The 20,181-nt window shown below is 45.8% G+C and overlaps 1 protein-coding gene across 1 annotated transcript in view; it reads right to left on the reverse strand.

Moving 5' to 3' along the window:
* Positions 1-17,796, reverse strand: part of LOC112069464 (chondrolectin-like) — a 19,631-nt gene extending 1,835 nt beyond the window's left edge. The window contains exons 1-6 of the mRNA XM_024136810.2: positions 17,386-17,796; positions 3,403-3,580; positions 1,767-1,934; positions 1,547-1,626; positions 1,341-1,427; positions 1,117-1,213 (exon numbers count right to left, since the gene is read on the reverse strand). Of these exons, the coding sequence (XP_023992578.2) occupies positions 1,117-1,213; positions 1,341-1,427; positions 1,547-1,626; positions 1,767-1,934; positions 3,403-3,580; positions 17,386-17,485 (710 nt within the window). The 5' untranslated portion in view covers positions 17,486-17,796. The remainder of the gene's footprint in view (positions 1-1,116; positions 1,214-1,340; positions 1,428-1,546; positions 1,627-1,766; positions 1,935-3,402; positions 3,581-17,385) is intronic.
* Between the last annotated feature and the right edge of the window lie 2,385 nt (positions 17,797-20,181).

The following is a 20,181-nucleotide window of genomic DNA, read 5'->3' on the forward strand; positions in this document are numbered from 1 at the left end:
GAGAGAGAGAGAGAGAGAGAGAGAGAGAGAGAGGGGACAGTGTGTGATAGGAAGAGAGAAAGGGAGAGAGAGTACAGTGAGTGATAGGAAGAGAGAAAGAGAGAGAGGACAGTGAGTGATAGAAAGAGAAAGAGAGAGAGGACGGTGTGTGATAGCAAGAGAGAGAGAGAGTGAGAGAGGACAGTGTGTGAGTACTATGAGGACAGTGAATGATTGGTTATATTTATGGCTGGGATGGTCATGGAATGAGTACTATGAGGATAGTGAATGATTGGTTATATTTATGGCTGGGACGGCCATGGAATTTAAAATGGTAATTGGTGAACACATCCCTTATTTTTTGAGGGGTACGCACATCTCCTCCTGACTGCATGTGCTGCCATAGAAATGGAATGGATAGAACTGGCATGCCCGTTCAAGTCAATGATGGCATAACGGGTGGACTGGCGGCCATCGCAAGTTTATCCATACTGTAGCAAAGCAGGAAGTGAAACAAATGCTAAAATATGTGCTGTGATTGTTGATTCAACTCAACTGATATGATAAAAAATACATTCCACTGCATGAGCCACACCAGTGAACATCATTTGATCAATGAACATTCTACATTACCATGGAAATGCATTACAATACCAGGCAGCCATTGGGAGTGTACCCATGGGTTTACCAGTCAAATTGTCAGGGTTAGTGGTTCCAAGCCCGTTCTATTCATTCTATTTCTGTGTGTGCTGCTGCTGCATCATGGGGGGTGTTACCTAGACAACCAAAGACTCCATGGCTTGTTTCATCAAGGATCAAGTTTTATCACGTTATTATTAAGAGTCCATGTTATGGCTGAAACGGCCTCAACCGCACAAATGCCTGGCCATCCCAACTTCAGTCATCTGTTTGTTCCCCAAAATATTTTTATGACGGTCTTGGTCCATAACCATTGGTTAAACGGTTTATATGGTAATTGTGCAAGCCTTAGCTGTATGAGAATCACAGAGTGGTAAAACAGTTGGATGTGTATCAGTAATGCAGTACTGATTTAACTGGGGGGACTTGGTGTGTTCAGCTGTGTCGTAACGTAGGGATTTGTTGTTTTTGTGGTTGCAGTGGTGTGCCGTCTCTCACCTCTTGCTGAACATCTGGAAACAGCAAGTCCCAGAAGCCACCAGGATGAGCAGCAGCAGAGGGATGGTGGGGATGATCACATAGACCAGAAACATCCCTGCAGGAGGAGGGCAGAGACGGCCCCTCAGACAGACAGGCTATTTCATCAATTTACCTGTCTCATCAAGACCTGTCTCACCCTCTGGAGTTCTGCCATACACCTGTCTCACCTCCACTTGTCTCACCTGGTCCGGCTATGACTACGTGTGGGGCGCCATCCTCCTCACTGGGACCAGCCTGTTTGACCTCTATTGTCTGTGCCACCGTCACATCTGGAACAGACAGACAGACAGACACTAGATCAAACAGGGATATACTACAGCAAACCCAGTCAGATCTCCAGGAGAGGGGTTGCTGTTGCCGGGCTATGCCCCATTATGTGTTCCCTCACCTGGGTCACGAGCTCCAGGCCTGTCCCCCTGCTCCTTCACCAGATGGCTCTCTGGATCAAGATCAGAATCCGAGAAAAAACTGGATTTAACAAAACTGATATGCATTTCTGTTAGTGTAATGTTGTAGCAGGCTAAAGCACAACAACAGAAACAGCTCTTAGAGGCAGACATAAGGAACACTCCACAAGACTGTACCTGTGTGATGCTGTGGAAGCGTACCTGTGTGATGCTGTGTAGTCGTACCTGTGTGATGCTGTGTAGTCGTACCTGTGTGATGCTGTGTAGTCGTACATGTGTGATGCTGTGTAGTCGTACCTGTGTGATGCTGTGTAGGCGTACCTGTGTGATGCTGTGTAGTCGCACCTGTGTGATGCTGTGTAGTCGTACCTGTGTGATGCTGTGTAGTCGCACCTGTGTGATGCTGTTAGTCTACCTGTTGATGCTGTTAGTGCGCACCTGTTGCATCTGTGTAAGTCTACCTAGTTATGCGTGTGTCTACCTGTGTGATCGTTATTCTACCTGTGTAGATGCTGTGTAGTCTACCTGGTGAGCTGGTAGTGCGTACCTGGTATGCTGTGTAGTCGTACCTGTGTGATGCTGTGTAGGCATACCTTTGATGCCAGTTAGTCGTACCTGTGTTGATGCTGTTAGTCGTACCTGTGTGATGCTGTGTAATCCTACCTGTGTGATGCTGTTAGCGTACCTGTGTATACTGTGGGAGTCACCTGGTTCGTACTTGCAGAATGAAGTTTGTGTATGCTTCAGTTGCACCCCTGTCTGTCGTTCGTTCCATGGTACATGTAGCCCCGCCCAGCCGTGAGAGCTGCGGTGGTGGTAACAATCCTACACACGCCTCCCTCCGCACGACGGGCCTCACGTCAAAATACCACTTCCTGACACACACACCGTAAGACCTTCACACCACATGCCTACCCCACATAAAGGTTTGTCAAAGTCTCAGTTGCTTTCACACACACACCACACACCGTTTTTTAATTTAACTAGACCCATTCAGTTAACAATAAAATTCGTATTTACAATACGGCCTAGCCCAGGGCCAATTGTGCACCACCCTATGGACCCCCATTCACGGCCAGTGTGATACAGCCTGGATCGAAAACCAGGGACTTAATGACGCCTTTTGCACTGAGAGCAGTCCTGTGGACCGCTGAGCCACTCATAAGCCACATGAAGTAGTATTTCCTGACTGGGAAGTCGAAACCCAGAACCGCAGGTGAATCCTAACCACTAGACGCACCACACACACACACAGCACACACACACACACACACACACACACCACACACACACACCACACCACACACACACACACCACACACACACACACACACCACCACACACGACACACCACACACCACACACACACACACAGCACACACACCAACATTGTGACACACTTCCCATCATCCAGCCCGGTTAAGTCGACAGGAGGCGAAGTTGAATCTTGATCCCTGCTGGTTCTCTCCATTCTGTCCTTGTCAGCCCGATCCAAAATCACCGTCTGCTATTCCTCCGTTACGGTACTGCTCCAGCCCCGGTTTCTGTCCCCGCTCCTTTGAAGGTCCGAAGTACCTGCTACAAATATATATATCTATATATTGTATGTAATTATACTGCAATTACAATTAATAAATATATTACAATGTCATTGATTGAAAGTACTGTGAGGTGGTGTTTTTGGTGTCATTTGTTACTGTCAAAACACCACACACACAACAACACACACACCACACACACACACACACACCACACCACCACACACACACACGACACAACACACACACACGACACACACACACACACACACACACACACACACAACACACACACACACTGAATGTAGCGGTGCTCTATGTGTCTCTGCTCGGCAGCATTCTCTATGCTCAGCAGGGACCCGCCGTCCATCTCACATGCCTGTCTGGCCTCCCAGAATGCAACGCGGCTGGTCATGTCCCGGAAGTAGGCCATCTTGTAGCACGGATGCTCCGCCCCTCCCTGACACACCGTCTGACCTGCGGCGAGAAGGAGATCATCTATCGATCTATCTATTGATTGTAAGTAGACGATTTTACATATGGATTGATAAATTATTCAATAGACAATTCTGTGAAATCTATCTGTGGCAGTTATATGCAAAAATCTCTCGTGGACAGACTACGTAACATAAATTGTAGTAATTTCCGTGAGATTTTTGGTTCTAGGTTGCCAAGATTAGCCAGCAAAATAACCAATGTCATCAAGCACTGGTTCCACAACCATTTCAAAATCCTCTTTCTCCCTCTACGGTTCCTGTGGCCCTGGCTGTGGGTTTGTTTACATCCATCTATCTGACAAACCATCCATCAACCAATCAGTGATCAGTAAATTCACCAGACTACTGTATCTACACCACGATCAGCCCCTCCTCCAGTCAATACATCCATCAACCAGCCAACAAATCAACCAACCCACCTGTCAATCAAACATTTAACAAATCAATCAACCCAACTATCAACTCATCAATCAATCAATCAATCAGTTAATATCAGTGAATAGTATACATCAGGAGAATGACACCTCAGTGAATCTCTGTTCATCTTGTGAAGTGGTCACTGTTTTAATCGAATGCAAACATCTCCACTGTGCTTATCAGTCGTACACCACCCTAACACACAACCCATCGACCCCCACTCACGACTAATGACTCTTGACTTCCAGCCAAAACGATGTGGTCATCGCATTCCCATCCTCTCAGTCCGTAGAATTTACAGTCTGACTGACCCAGAGCGGTCAATAACCTGTGTCAATCAGGACGTGCCTCCAACTGACAGGAAGTAGTATAGCAGGGCTGCCAATCAGCCTCGTTACGCCTCACAAACACACATCTACTGGATGTATTTAAACTCAGAACTGACACTTACAGGAAGCAGGAAGCACATAGAGTACTGTAGTTTTACTGACACACCCACAAACGTACAGTTATGAAAATAACTACTGTTCCCTGAAGGAGGGAACGAGGTATAACACTCTATGGGTAGTCAACGACCAATCATATACACGTGAAGAACACGCCCAACGGGCCAATGAATGCAGAGTCTGCCCTCAGACGCCCCGCCCCGCCTTACTGGTTATAATACCGGGGCTCGCATTAATTTCCTCAGAAGATACCAAACTAGGAGGTCCACGGCAGCCCAAGCAGACACACGTCCACCGGCTCCAAAATGGGCTTATAGAAGCCACATCTTTCACTAATACTTACCTGAGAAGCCTGAACTGTCAGAGCCACATATAGTGAACCTGCTGCAACATGGTTAAACACACTGACACACAGCCACTGCAGCCCAAGTCCACAGACCCCACGGTTCCAAGAACAGTACTCACCTTGTGAGCCTGAAATGTCAGAACTCGAAAAAAGAACCCGCAAGTCCGAAACAACAGAACACTAGTCGTGACTTGGTAAAGTGTAAACATGCATCAACCAGAGTCTATGAACCACAGCAGCCAGAGATTCAAACTCACAGGGAACCTGTAGTAACCTGTAAACGGTGTACTCACAGGGAACCTGTAGTAACCTGTAAACGGTGTACTCACAGGGAACCTGTAGTAACCTGTAAACTGTGTACTCACAGGGAACCTGCAGTACCTGTAAACGGTGTACTCACAGGGAACCTGTAGTAACCTGTAAACGGTGTACTCACAGGGAACCTGTAGTAACCTGTAAACGGTGTACTCACAGGGAACCTGCAGTAACCTGTAAACGGTGTACTCACAGGGAACCTGCAGTAACCTGTAAACGGTGTACTCGCATGCTGACATGGCAGCCCAAGGCTCAATCTCATAGGGGAACTGTTGTAACTCAAAACGCTGCCTAACATCGATCATGGCGTCCCAAGTCCATAGATCCTACCGGTTAGAAAAAGGCTCACACAGAGACCCAAGGAGTCTGGAACTGCAAGTCCAAAACAACAGGGCATCGGCTGGGCATCAGCTGATCAGGAATATTTGTGCACCACCTCATCGAAAGAAACCACGGCAGCCCAAAGGCTCAATAAATGCGCCTAACCCGGATAAATGCGCCTAACCCGGATAAATGCACCTAACCCGGATAAATGCACCTAACCCGGATAAATGCACCTAACCCGGATAAATGCGCCTAACCCGGATAAATGCGCCTAACCCGGATAAATGCGCCTAACCCGGATAAATGCGCCTAACCCGGATAAATGCGTAACCTGCACGCCGCCAGAAAGCCACTCATGGACCCGGTCTTAGGAACACTATGAGCCACACTGTGATTTCAGCCTTTCAGGGGACAAACCCACCGATTTCACATCAAACTCTCCTGGGTGCCTAGTGCAATAGATCCTGACGATACTGAACTCTCCGCAGGTCCCTGCCTAACAGGCGGCTAATCTTTATGCCAGCAGTATACCACTCTGCATCCCACTGCTGGCTTGCTTCTGAAGCTAGGCAGGGTTGGTCCTGGTCGGTCCCTGGATGGGAGACCAGATGCTGCTGGAAGTGGTGTTGGAGGGCCAATAGGAGGCACTCTTTCCTCTGGTCGAAAAAAAAAATATCCCAATGTCCCAGGGCAGTGATTGGGGACTTTGCCCTGTGTAGGGTGCTGTCTTTCGGATGGGATGTTAAATGAGTGTCCTGCCTCTCTGTGGTCACCAATGGGGGGTGCGCCCCACAATTTGGGAACTACTACCCTAGGGCACGGTCGGAGGTTCAAATCCATCTGGTTAGCCTTTTTGAACGGACTCTTACCACCACCATCTTACTCAAGTAAGGAAGCACCGGCTACACAAAGCAGAGTAGAGAGAAGATAGCGACATAAAAACTGACTCCAAGACCCAAAACTCACAACATCTAGTACTCTCTCCCCACTAACAGACACCTTAGTCGGAGCCGGATCTCGTAGCCGTCGTGTGTTTGAAAAGTTTGTCAACTATCTGACACGTTTTCCTTCAGGCAAGCTGAAGAACGGTACTGAATTGAGGAAATGGATGCGAGCCCCTCTAATATAACCAGGAAGGCGGGGCTCCCGAGGGCGGGCTCTGCATTCATTGGCCAATTGGCCGTTTTTTTTCCTTCCAGTTTACTTCAGGTGAAAATGATTGGTCATTGACTCCCTATAGTATGTTATACCGTGTGACCGACTGAAAGGGAACACGCTTTCACAAGCTTTAGTTAGACACTTTTACAGACACGAACAAACAATCACACGCATGTATCTCAATCTCCAGCATAATAAAGCTGTCCTCTATCATGCCAGGTAAATGGGTGAAAAGTGGTGGATCTGGCCCAGATTTTAGGCGGACTCATACAAATCAGAAAGATCAGCCTCATAAGGAGAGAGAGAGAGAGAGAGAGTGAGTGTGTGTGTGTGTGTGTGTGTGTGTGTGTGTGTGTTGTTGTTGTGTGTGTTTGGTTTGTGCATCAGTGCATAATACCAGTGATTTAATACCACAGCAGTTACAAGAAGTCCTAATTGATAACAAGTAGCTCAGTGTGGCCAGCGAGGTACTCTTAAATGGATTGGCTGCCTGGTCTGAGATCTAAATCTGCACTATCATCACTTAGGAACCCTAGTAATTGAACCGGGGGTGTCACAGACAAACCAAACAACACCAGTCAGCATTTGTCACCTCCTTTCTCTCTTTCTTCCCTCTCTTTGTGATTCCATCCCTCCACATCCTCTGCTCTCTCCTCTCTCTCTCCTCTCTCTTCTTCTTCTCTCTCTCATGCTTCTGCTCCTCTCTCTCTCTCATCTCTCTGCTCTCTCTCTTCTCTCTCTCTCTTCTCTCTCTCTCTCTCTCTCTTCGTCTCTCTCTCTTCTCTCTCTCTCGTCCTCTCTCTCTCTTCTTCCTCTCTCTCTTCTCTCTCTCTCTCTCTCTCTCTCTTCTCTCTCTCTCTCTCTCTCTCTCTCTCTCCTCCTCTCTCTCTCTCTCTCTCTCCTCTTCTCTCTTCTCTTCTCTCTCTCTCTCTCTCTCTCTCGTTTCTCTCTCTCCTCTCTCTCTCTCTCTCTCCTCTCTCTCTCTCTCTTCTTCTCTCTCTCTCTCTCCTTCTTCTCTCTATCTCTCTCTCTCTCTCTCTCTCTCTCCTCCTCTCTCTCGCTCTCGCTCATCAATCAAATGCTCATTTAATTATCACATGCGTCGAATACAACCTTACCGTGAAATGCTTACTTACTTGCCCTTAACCAACAATGCATATTTTTAAGTTAAGTTAAGAAAATATTTACTAAATAAACTAAAGTTTTATTAGTAAAATAACGATAACGATGCTATTAACAGTGGGTATTGGTACCGAGTCAATGTGCGAGAGTACAGGTTAGTCGGGGTAATTGAGGTAACATGCACATGTAGATATGCATAGGTAATAAACTGCAAAAAAAGGGGGTCAATGTAAATAGTCCGGGTAGCCATTTGATTAACTGTTCAGAAGTCTTATGGCTTGGGGGTAGAAGCTGTTAAGGAGCCTTTTGGTCATAGACTTGGCGCTCCGGTACCACTTGCCGTGAGGTAGCAGAGAGAACAGTCTATGACTTGGGTGACTGGAGTCTTTTGACCATTTTTAGGGCCTTCCTCTGACCCTGGATGGCAGGAAGCTCGGCCCCAGCGATGTACTGGGTCATACACTACCCTCTGTAGTGCCTTACGGTCAGATGCCGAGCAGTTGCCATACCAGATGAGAATGAGGGTGTGCTCGGTCCTCTTTTTCCTATAGTTCATCATCTCCTTTGTCTTGATCACGTTGAGGGAGAGGTTGTTGGCCTGGCACCACATGACCAGGTGTCTGACCTCCTCCCTATAGGCTGTCTCATATTTGTTGGTGATCAGGCCTACCACCGTTGTGTCCTCAGCTAACATAATGATGGTGTTGGAGTCGTGCTTGGCCACGCAGTCGTAAGTGAACAGGGAGTACAGGAATGGACACCCCTGAGGGGCCCCCGTGTTGAGGATCAGCGCGGCAGATGTGTTGTTGCCTACCACCTGGAGGCGGCCCGTCAGGAAGTCTAGGATCCAGTTGCAGAGGGAGGTGTTTACTCCTAGGGTCCTTAGCTTAGTGATGAGCTTTGAGGGCACTATGGTGCGGAACACTGAGCTGTAGTCAACAAACAGCACTCTCACCTAAGTGCTCCTTTTGTTCAGGTGGGACAATCCATTGAGGAGTGCAATAGAGATTGCGGCATCTGTGGATCTGTTGGGGCGGTTTGCGAATTGGAGTGGGTCTAACGTTTTTGGGATGATGGTGTTGATGTGATCAATGACAAGCCTTTCAAAGCACTTCATGGCTACTGACGTGATGGCTACGGGTCAGTAGTCAATTAGGCAGGTTACCTTGGCATTCTTGAGCACAGGGACTATGGTGGTCTTCTTGAAACATGTAGGTATTACAGACTCGGTCAGGGACAGGTTGAAAATGTCAGTGAAGACACTTGCCAGTTGGTCAGCACATGCTCTGAGTACACGTCCTGGTAATCTGACTGGCCCTGCGGCCTTGTGAATGTTGACCTGTTGAAAGTCTTACTTGCATCGGCAATGGAGAGTTTGATCACACAGTCGTCCGGAACAGCTGGTGCTCTCATGCATGCTTCAGTGTTGCTAGCCTCGAAGATCGCACAGAAGGAATTTAGCTCATCTGGAAGGCTCGTGTCACTGGGTAGCTTGCGGCTGGCCTTCCCTTTGTAGTCCGTAATAGTTTGCAAGCCCTGCCACATCCGACGAGCATCAAAGCTGGTGTAGTAGGATTCGATCTTAGTCCTGTATTTACTCTTTGCCTGTTTGATGGTTCGTCGGAGGGCATAACAGGATTTCTATATGGATTAGTGTCCCTCTCCTTGAAAGTAGCAGCTCTACCCTTTAGCTCAGTGCGGATGTTGCCTGTAATCCATGGCTTCTGGTTGAGGTATGTACGTACGGTCACTGTGGGGATGACGTCATTGATGCACTTATTGATGAAAACAGTGACTGTGGTCTATCTCACTGAATCCCGGAACATATTCCAGTCTGTGCTAGCAAAACAGTGCGGTAGCTTAGAATCTGCGTCATACTTCCGTATTGAGCGAGTCACAGGTACTTCCTGCTTTAGTTTTTGCTTGTAAGCAGGAATCAGGAGAATAGAATTATGGTCAGATTTGCCAAATGGAGGACGAGGGAGAGCTTTCTACGCGACTCTGTGTGTGGAGTAAAGGTGGTCCAGAGTTGTTTTCCTCTGGTTGCACAATTGACATGCTGGTAGAAATTAGGTCAAACGGATTTAAGTTTTCCTGCATTAAAGTCCCCGGCCACTAGGTTTGCCACCTCTGGGTGAGTATTTTCTTGTTTGCTTATGGCCTAACACAGCACATTGAGTGCGGTCTTAGTGCCAGCATCGGTATGTTGTGGTAAATAGACAGCTACAAAAAATATTGATGAAAACTCTCTTCGTAAATAGTGTGGTCTACAGCAGTGGTTCCCAAACTGTTTATAGTCCCGTACCCCTTCAAACATTCAACCTCTAGCTGCGTACCCTCTCTAGCACCAGGGTCAGTGCACTCTCAAATGTTGATTTTTGACATCATTGTAAGCCTGCCACACACACACACACACACACACACACACACACACACACACACACACACACACACACACACACACACACACACACACACACACACACACACACACACACACACACACACACACACACACACACACTATACGATACATTTATTAAACATAAGAATGAGTGTGAGTTTGTCGCGATCCGGCTCGTGGGAAGTGACAAAGTGCTCTTTTAGGACCACACAAATAATAATAATAATATAATGATAATCAATCATTTTGCTCTTTGCTTATCCATCTTACGTACAACACCTTATTTGTTCATCAAAAATGGTGAATAACTCACCACAGGTTAATGAGAAGGGTGTGCTTGAAAGGATGCACATAACTCTGCAATGTTGGGTTGTATTGGAGAGTCTCAGTCTTTTTCCACACCACAGTCTATGCCTGTATTAGTTTTCATGCTAGTGAGGGCCGAGAATCCATTCTCACATAGGTACGTGGTTGCAAAGGGTATCAGTGTCTTAACAGTGCGATTGCCAAGGCAGGATACACTGGGCACAGCCCAATCCAGAAATCTGGCAGTGGCTTCTGATTAAATTCAATTTTCACAGAACTGCTTGTTACAATTTCAATGAGGCTCACTCGTTCAGATATCGGTAAGTGGACTGGAGGCAGGGCATGAAAGGGATAATGAATCCACTTTGTGTCATCCATTTCGGGAAAGTACCTGCGTAATTGCGTATTAAACTCACTCAGGTGCTTCGCTACATCACATTTGACATTGTCCGTAAGGTTGAGTTCATTTGCACACAAAAAATCATACAAAATGATGGGAAGACCTGTGTGTTGTCCTTGTTAATGCAGACAGAGAAGAGCTCCTTAATCATAGCCTCAATTTTGTCTCGCACATTGAATATAGAGAGTCCCTGTAATCCTAGATTCAGATCATTCAGGTGAGAAAAAACATCAGCCAGATCGGCCAGTCGTGTGAGAAACCTGTCATCATGCAGGCAGTCAGACAAGTGAAAATTACGGTCAGTAATGAAAACTTTAAGCTTGTCTCTCAAAAAAAATTACGTGTCAATACTTTGCCCCTTGATAACCATATCATTGCATTATGCAGAAAATACACGAGAGTTCAGGGGCCTTGCTTGCACGCGCATTACCCCTCCACTATGTCTCCCTGTCATGGCTTTTGCGCCATCAGTACAGATACCAACACATCTTGGACTGTTATCTTTATTTTTTTAAATGTGAATCACATTTTTGTGTGGCGTACCCCCCAGTACCCAGTTTAGGAATACCTGGTCTACCGCATATCATAAGGTACTCTTCCTGAGGCGAGCTGAAAGGATCGACACAGGAGTCGAGAAGCAGTTACCGGGAGTGAAGGTTTAATAACTGACGGACACAAAACAGAACAGGAACAGCGTCTGGACAGGAACATATAACAACAATTAATACGGGAACACCACCGAGGAACAGACAGATATACAGGGGCAATCAACCATGTGAAGGAGTCCAGGTGATTCCAATGAGCGCTGCTGCGCGTAAAATGGTGACAGGTGTGTGTAAAGACGGGTAGCCTAGTGCCTTCGAGCACCAGGGAGGGGGAGCAGGAGCAGGTGTGATGGTACCCCCGCTCTAGGGGCGCCTCCCGGCGTCCCACCTGGGCGAGCCGGACGGGCCGGCCCGAGGCGTGACAGCCTGACGACCCCGCTGCGGCGTAGAAGCCCCATGGGCCAGCTGAAGCATGACGTGGGATGGGAACCTGCCGAGCCAACCGAGGCAAGGAAACCATGTGAAGGAGTCCAGGTGATTCCAATGAGCGCTGCTGCGCGTAAAATGGTGACAGGTGTGTGTAAAGACGGGTAGCCTAGTGCCTTCGAGCACCAGGGAGGGGGAGCAGGAGCAGGTGTGATGGTACCCCCGCTCTAGGGGCGCCTCCCGGCGTCCCACCTGGGCGAGCCGGACGGGCCGGCCCGAGGCGTGACAGCCTGACGACCCCGCTGCGGCGTAGAAGCCCCATGGGCCAGCTGAAGCATGACGTGGGATGGGAACCTGCCGAGCCAACCGAGGCAAGGAAACCATGTGAAGGAGTCCAGGTGAGTCCAATGAGCGCTGCTGTGCGTAATATGGTGACAGGTGCGTGTAAAGACGGGTAGCCTGGCGCCTTCGAGCGCCCGGGAGGGGGAGTGGGAGCAGTTGTGACACGAGCCAAACCTCGAGACTTCTTTGATATTAGATTTCACGCACCAGCTGTTATTAACAAATAGACGCAGACCACCATCCCTTGTCTTACCGGAGGTAGCTGTTCTGTATTGCCGATGCACAGAAAACCCAGCCAATATATTATCCATGTCGTCATTCAGCCACGACTCTGTGAAAGTATTGAATGTCCCGTTGGGATAATCTCAAACAGAGATCATCCAGTTTATTCTCCAATGATTGCACGTTGACCAATAGCACGGGTGGTAGAGGCGGGTTACCCACTCGCCAACAAATTCTCACAAGGCACCCGGATCTGCGGCCCCTGTGTCTCCTCGTCTCCTCTTCATGTGAATGACGTGATTTAAGCCTGGTTCAGGAGCAACAGTATATCCGTCGCTTCAGACTCATTAAATAACAAATCTTGGTCCAGTTCGAGGTGAGTAATCGCTGTGATGATATCCAGAAGTTATTTTCGGTCATAAGAGACAGTGGCAGAAACATTATGTACAAAATAAGTTACAAACAACGTGAACCCCCCCCCCCCCCCACAAAATAGCACAATTGGTTAGGAGCCCGTAAAACAGCAGCCATTCCCTCTGGCGCCATTCTTCTTCCTGTTCGGATATCTCAAAATTCTTCATCATCTTTTCTTTCTGCCTTTCTTCTTCTCTCCCCCCCTCTCTCTTTTGCGCTCCTTCATTAATTCCTTCTCTCTATCCTGCCTCTGCTGCTCTGATTCCTCAAATCCCACTTTTTATCTATTCTTCTCTTTTTTTCCCTCAAACGCTCTCTCTCTCTCTTTCTCTCTCTCTTTCTTTTCTCTAGATGCCTCATTTGCTCTTCCTTCCCCCTTATTCACTTCTTCCTTAGTTTCTCTCCTTCATTACTTCTCCTCACCACCCCTTTTCATCCTCTGAGAATATCAATCCTGATTCTCTGTCTGTCTCTCTCACTGATTATCAGTCTGTCTCTCTCACTGATTGTCTGTCTGTCTATCTCACTGATTATCTGTCTGCCTCTCTCACTGATTATCTGTCTGTCTCTCTCACTGATTGTCTGTCTGTCTCTCTCACTGATTATCTGTCTGTCTCTCTCACTGATTATCTGTCTGTCTCTCTCACTGATGTCTGTCTGTCCTCTCTCATACTGATTATCTGTTCTGGTCTCTCTCTCTCTGATTCTCTGTCTGTCTCTCTCACTGATTGTCTGTCTGTCTCTTCACTGATTATTGTCTGTCTCTCTCACTGATTATCCTGTCTGGTCTCTCTCTCTATGATTCTCTGTCTCTCTCCCACTGATTATCAGTCTGTCTCTCTCACTGATTATCTGTCTGTCTCTCTCACTGATTATCTGTCTGTCTCTCTCATGTTATCTGTCTGTCTGTCTCACTGTTCTCTGTCTGTCTCTTCACTGATATCAGTCTGTCTCTCGCACTGATTCTCTATCTTCTGATACTCTGCTTCACTGATATATCTGTCTGCCTCTCTCATGATTACTTGTCTGTTCTCTCACTGATTATCTGTCTGTCTGTCTCTCTCCCTGATTCTCTGCAGGGTCGGCGCCAGAACGATTCAGTTGGACGGGCATTTGATTTCCTTAAGGGGGCCCATTTTTTCATGGGACCTGCTATGTGTGCAAGCGCTTGGGTTTTAGAGTGAAGACGCCAACTTTCCTTTCATTCCAGTGGTGTGGTGCTATGTTTTTATAAAGTGAGGGAGCGCAATTTAGGATGTTTTATTAGGCGATAATCTCTCAATAAATGTGGCCTATTGAATATCATTGTAGAATAGGCCTATGCATAAAATGAATACTCCAATTGCACTGTACCACTGAACATGTTCTGTTTTTATTACCCTCAAACACCAAGATAGACATGCCTACTCTCAATGATAATTCACCATTTACCCGTGATAACTGCCTGTGCATACCAATCACTTGATCTCAATCAGTTTCATGGGAATATGCATTTAGATTTTCTTTAATGACTGTTTTGTGAGAGAATTAGAGCAGATGGTGTTAAACTAATAGCCTTTCTTGTATATATATTTTTCTCAATCACAGCATATATCCTGCTTCGTGGCACACTGCGTTTTGGCCGCATGGGGAATTGTTCTTGACTATTCGGCGTACTCAATCTTGGAACATCAGTCCCCCTGTCTCACTAATCCTCTCTGTCTGTCTCTCTCACTGATTCTCTGTCTGTCTCTTTCAGTATTCTTTCCCCTCTGTGTCACGTGCAGTTTATTTAGTCTAAATCACACAGAATGGAAATGTTGCATGTAGGTTAAAGTGGGGCATATCTCTTCGCCATTCCAGACTGACGTTAGTAGGACTTTGAGAGATAGGTGTTAGCAAGACTACATATCTCACCCTAATGAAATATAATATCACACTCTCTCTCCCTCTGTAACAGATTTGAAAACAAACATGTTAAGTCTGCAGCCTGCCCTATGACACTGACAGCATAGACACATGTAGAACAGCAGTCTGCTGTAAGTTATGTACTGTATTTAAAAAATGTAGAGGCCCAGAGGGAAGGAACAATAAATAGACTTTACACTCAATCTTTACAACCCCAATAACCACCAGGCAGTAAAACCTATAAGGACATTTCCCTGGTAAACAAACTCTGACAGGTCCACACACATTCATAACAAGCACGAAGGCAAGCACATGCACACACAACTCACAATCTGTAACAGTACACTTACAAAAAAAATAGGTGTGAGTTGGAACCAAATAATTTTATTGAGAGCGATGCCATAGTGGAACCATTTTAGGGTCTCTGAACATCTATACACGGGATAGTTCTTTAAAGAGCCATACAAAAAAAAGCCCCCCAGGACTGGAATTTAATAGCTCTGCTGTAGGGTTTTAAGCCTTATTTGCATATTTCCCAGCGTGCCTTTCAAGTGAATTTTAGTTACCAGTACCACCCATGACTGGTTTGATAGTGACAGAGACATAGTTGTTACATTCATTATTTTCCAGTCCTGTGGCCTTCACCAAATAAGATCCTAAGTGAATATGTTGTCATTACAATTAAATTCTTTACGACAAGACATACTTCAAAGGCCTTTTTTTTGAGGGCCTAGTTGTACCCTAATACAGTGGCCTGAAACTCATAGTTTACAGGCAGACCCCCAATGTCTTGTCTGGAGCTTGAAGTCACAAGCTCTGCTGATTGGGTACTGCGTATCAACCTAGCGGTGCCAAAGGTCCTGGTCTGCACCAGAAAGCCTATGTAAATTACAATAGCCAGAACAGCCCCCCCCCCCAAATTTAGACGGCCATTTTGCGCTCTAGAATGTGTTTCTTATGATCAAGTTCGATCCCCACCAGTGAACTATTTTAAAGTTCGCTACAAATCCCGATATTGAATTAAATTGTGATTCATTCTGACTACTATATTTGTCGTCACACAGGACCACGTACAGTACTGACACAGACCAATCACAGGCTGGCAAGCTGTGACACTTTCACCCTGACCCTTAGCGATGTTTAGGTGCCATTCAGCCCCATTCAGCACTATGGCGCGCTTCAAATGCACCATCAGGAGTTTTGCATCGGAATATGTGGATGACATCTCTGTCTACTGATTGTAATTCCTATGTTTACAGGTCACATCAGGCCTGCAAGACACATTATAATTCCAATTTAAATCCAGCCAGAGTGGGGATATCCACATTTTAATTCACACGCAATCTACATTCAAAATGAATGCCAGGGTTAGGAAGATTAAGGTATGAGACACAGGGAGAAAAAGGTGTAGATTCACGCGCAGACCGCGGCCAGATGTCTATTAAGCCTACACAGAAGGCAGGAATCGTGTTCGCAGGCAATGGTCAAGCACAGGTAGGCAGTCAAAACAAACAATACCTCACAACCATACAAACAGAAAGAACTGAACTAAATAGGGAACTGATGAGACCAGGTGAGAAACAAACACAGGTGAAATCAATGAACAATAATGAAAGACAGGGCTACGTTCCAGAACAAAGAAACAGAACAGGGCTACGTTCCAGAACACAAAGAAACAGAACAGGGCTACGTTCCAGAACACAAAGAAACAGAACAGGGCTACGTTCCAGAAAAAGAAAAACAGAACAGCGGCTTAACGTTCCAGAACACAAAGAAACAGAACAGGGCTGACGTTCCAGAACACAAAGAAACAGAAACAGGGCTACGTTCCAGAACACAAAGAAACAGAACAGGCACGTTCCAGAAACACAAAGCAGAACAGAACAGGGCTACGTTCCAGAAACAAGAAACAGAACAGGGCTACGTTCCAGAAACAAAGAAACAACAGGGCTTACGTTCCAGAACACAAAGAAACAGAACAGGGCTTACGTTCCAGAACAAAGAAACAGAAAGGGCTACGTTCCAGAACACAAAGAAACCAGAACAGGGCTACGTTCCAGAACACAAAGAAACAGAACAGGGCTAACGTTCCAGAAACACAAAGAAACAGAACAGGGCTACGTTCCAGAACACAAAGAAACAGAACAGGGCTACGTTCCAGAACACAAAGAAACAGAACAGGGCTACGTTCCAGAACACAAGGTTGACTAAGAAAAGAAAAGCGGAACCTTACACCTTAAACATCTAAACTGGATTAACCATTTTGGTAAAGGGTGCAACAAATCCAAGTAGATTGCAAATCTGCATCAATAACAGTTTACATGTAATTCAATTTTTTTACAGGAATAGTGCAATGATTGGAAAACATGATTCCATATGGAGAAATTGTTATACTGGCTCAGATAGTCTAACCTATTGTGTGACCAATTTTAATTCCTAAATTCACTAATTTCCATCTAAATATGATGATGATGATGATGATGATGATAAGCTATAGACAGACCTATAACTTTAGCATAGTCACAAGTGGTTAAATTTCACTGCTAGTTTACGGTTGAGATTATTGTTTCTTTCATGTGAATGATCAATACATTTTTCTCTGATCATTTTTATTTTGAGGATATCAGAAATCTGAATATTCAGATCTTATTGTCTTATAATACTTATTTAGTTTTTGTACAAACTTGATAAAAGTTATCATCACAACTTACCACTGACAATTCGTGCGCTATGGCCGCAGGAGGCCATGACCATCACTCCCCATAGAACTGTCATGATATTCTGCTCTGCGCGCGTCATCGAGGATTCCATACTTGATAGAGAAAAAGACAGGGGTTTGAAATCAAACTGTTCTTGTAAAACAAGATGCTTCTTCCGTCACATCAGAGTTCCCCGTTCTACTGGTTCTGCTGGCGACTCCGCTCTCAATCTCCGGTTTCTGCTGTTGTCATGGTTTCCCCCGATATTTCGGGATTTCAGTGAGCAATATGCTGTGATCAGGATTTGGACCTGCTTCCTTGCGCGCTCGAGAACAGAAATAATGTTCGAAGAACGGGGGCTCGCGCATTCAGCCCACCAGAGAGATTGAAGGAGTGAAAGTGAGACCCACACCAGCGCCTATTGATCCCCTCCCTTTCTTTCTCCTCTCTGTACTGGTGGGGTCCCTCTGCAGCTGATCGACCAGGCGGGGCCACAGCTGTCACCTCGCACCCCCACCGACAATTTCGCCTCGACACACGTGCTCCCCAAGATACATAATGCTTGAAGACAAACTATGGCATGTTTGGATCATAATAGCAGGAATGCTTCAAGCAAATGCGCCATGGGATAAACTAATATTAGGCTACAATTTGTCACCAAAATATAGGCAACATTTGAGAGAAAGAGAGAGAGAGAGAGAGAGAGAGAGAGAGAGAGAGAGAAGAGAGAGAGAGAGAGAAGAGAGAGAAAGAGCCCTGTTGCCACAAGAAAAGGGCAACCAGCGAAGAACAAACACCTTTGTTATTACAACCCATGTTTATTTATTTTCCATTTTGTACCTTATCTATTTGCACATCGTTACAACACTGTATGTAGACATAATATGACATTGCTTAAGTACATTATTGCTTAAGTATATTATCTGTCTTGGCCTTGGGTCACCTCAGCAGTATCCTCCTGGGACTTCTACCCATGCTCCCCTCCTTTACCAGACAATTAACCTGTCAGATGAACTGTCAAAGCCCATCAAGATGGATGGAAGCTATCAACACTATCTCTCACCAGCCCCTTGAGGCATAGGCGTTTTACTGTTATTTCTACCTTAGTGGAGGTTTCAAAAACATGGAACATTTTCATCTCTGGGTGGACAATAACATAATTTTACTTCAGGTACATCTATTCACACACTCCCTTGAGCGCAGGCCTGAGACGTGAGGTAAATATCTCTAGACGCTTTTCAGATTGTTCTTCCACATTGTCACACAGCTTTGATAGCCAATTACATTGTCTGACAGACAGGTCCTCTCTTTCAGTGTTGTATTGATCTGGTCGCTATAACGATGTGGAGCCAGGCTGTTCTGGCTCGCTGCTGTTAAACACGCTGTAATATGTATCGACACAAAATATGGTATTACTTAATTCACTGTGAGCTATTGAACAGCCATACCTCTTCCTCCTCTCCTCCCTATATTCCTCCCTCCCTCCCTCCCCCTCCTCGGGAAATGGGTAAATGCATTTTAGGTTTTCTGGGTAGTTGGGAAGTGTTCGATAACAACACTAAGATATTCTCTGACACATTATCGATAAAGAGGCCTGAGCATTTTACTACTGCTGCTGTCATCATGTTCATCATCATCATCATCAGAGCCTAGATGAAACAATACCTGGCAGGGGGAGGAAAAGAAAATAGACATAGAAAGAAAGAAAGAGGATTTGTGTGAGAGAGAGAGAGAGAGCGGTACAGAGAGAGAATAGGACAGAAAAAAAGAGAGGGGGTTGGGGGGTGGACAAAATAAAGGAAATGTGTGGTAATCATAAAAGAGGATGGCGCTGAGTTTGAGTGCCATCGGGCAGAGGAAAGGGCCAGCTTGCAGAAAAGAGAGTTGGCTGGCAATATCTGGGACAGCTGAATCAGGTCCTGCTGAGGCGGCAGTCTGAATGGACCTGGTCTACGGGCAGGGGACAAACCCAGAACATCATCCTCATTAATATCCTCACTCTCCTCCCACTCTTCATCATCGCCCCCTTCTCCAGAGATGACTTTTATCTTGGTTGTTTTCTCTCTCCTTTTCTATATTTTCACCATCTGTCTGTCTGTCTGTCTGTCTGTCTGTCTGTCTGTCTGTCTGTCTTAGAAAGCGGCTGAATTTGGAAATTTGAGAGAGAGAAGAGAGAGAGAAGAGTGAGAGAGAGTGAAAGTGGCAGAGGGCGCCAAATTCAAACAATAGAAAAATCTCATAAATAAATTTCTCAAAGAGAGTGAAAGAGAGAATTTGCAACCATTTTACGAAGAACGTCTTGTAGATCCCGAGGACCCCGACAGAGATGACGCACGCACGAGGAAAATTGAGAAAGGGCGATACAAGAGCCGAAGACCGACACGAAAAGCACGATTATGTGTGAGGAGTCTACCGGCAAAAATCACAGACAACACAGCAAAGAAAGATCGAAGGGAGGGATTACAAGAGAAGAGAGACGGAAATAGAGAGAGTGAAGAAAGAGATAGAAATCACTAACCTATCTTGAATGGATGCTATCATCAGATAGACATCGATTAGGACTTCATGTTCACACGAGAGAGAAATACTATTGTTTATATATACATATAGTGATAAGTTCATATTTATATCCAAAAACTCAGTTTACATTTGGCGCCATGGTTTCAGAAATGGCCTCCAACATATCGGAGAAATTGCAGAGCCAATCAAATTAAAGAAAACTTCATCATAAACTGTAATGAAAATACTGTTTACATAGAACTACAAGATACACTGTTCTTAATGCAACCGCTGTGTCAGACTTCAAAA

The sequence above is a fragment of the Salvelinus sp. IW2-2015 genome, unplaced genomic scaffold (genome assembly GCF_002910315.2).
Source record: "Salvelinus sp. IW2-2015 unplaced genomic scaffold, ASM291031v2 Un_scaffold1019, whole genome shotgun sequence".
In the NCBI taxonomy this organism is placed as follows: domain Eukaryota; kingdom Metazoa; phylum Chordata; class Actinopteri; order Salmoniformes; family Salmonidae; genus Salvelinus; species Salvelinus sp. IW2-2015.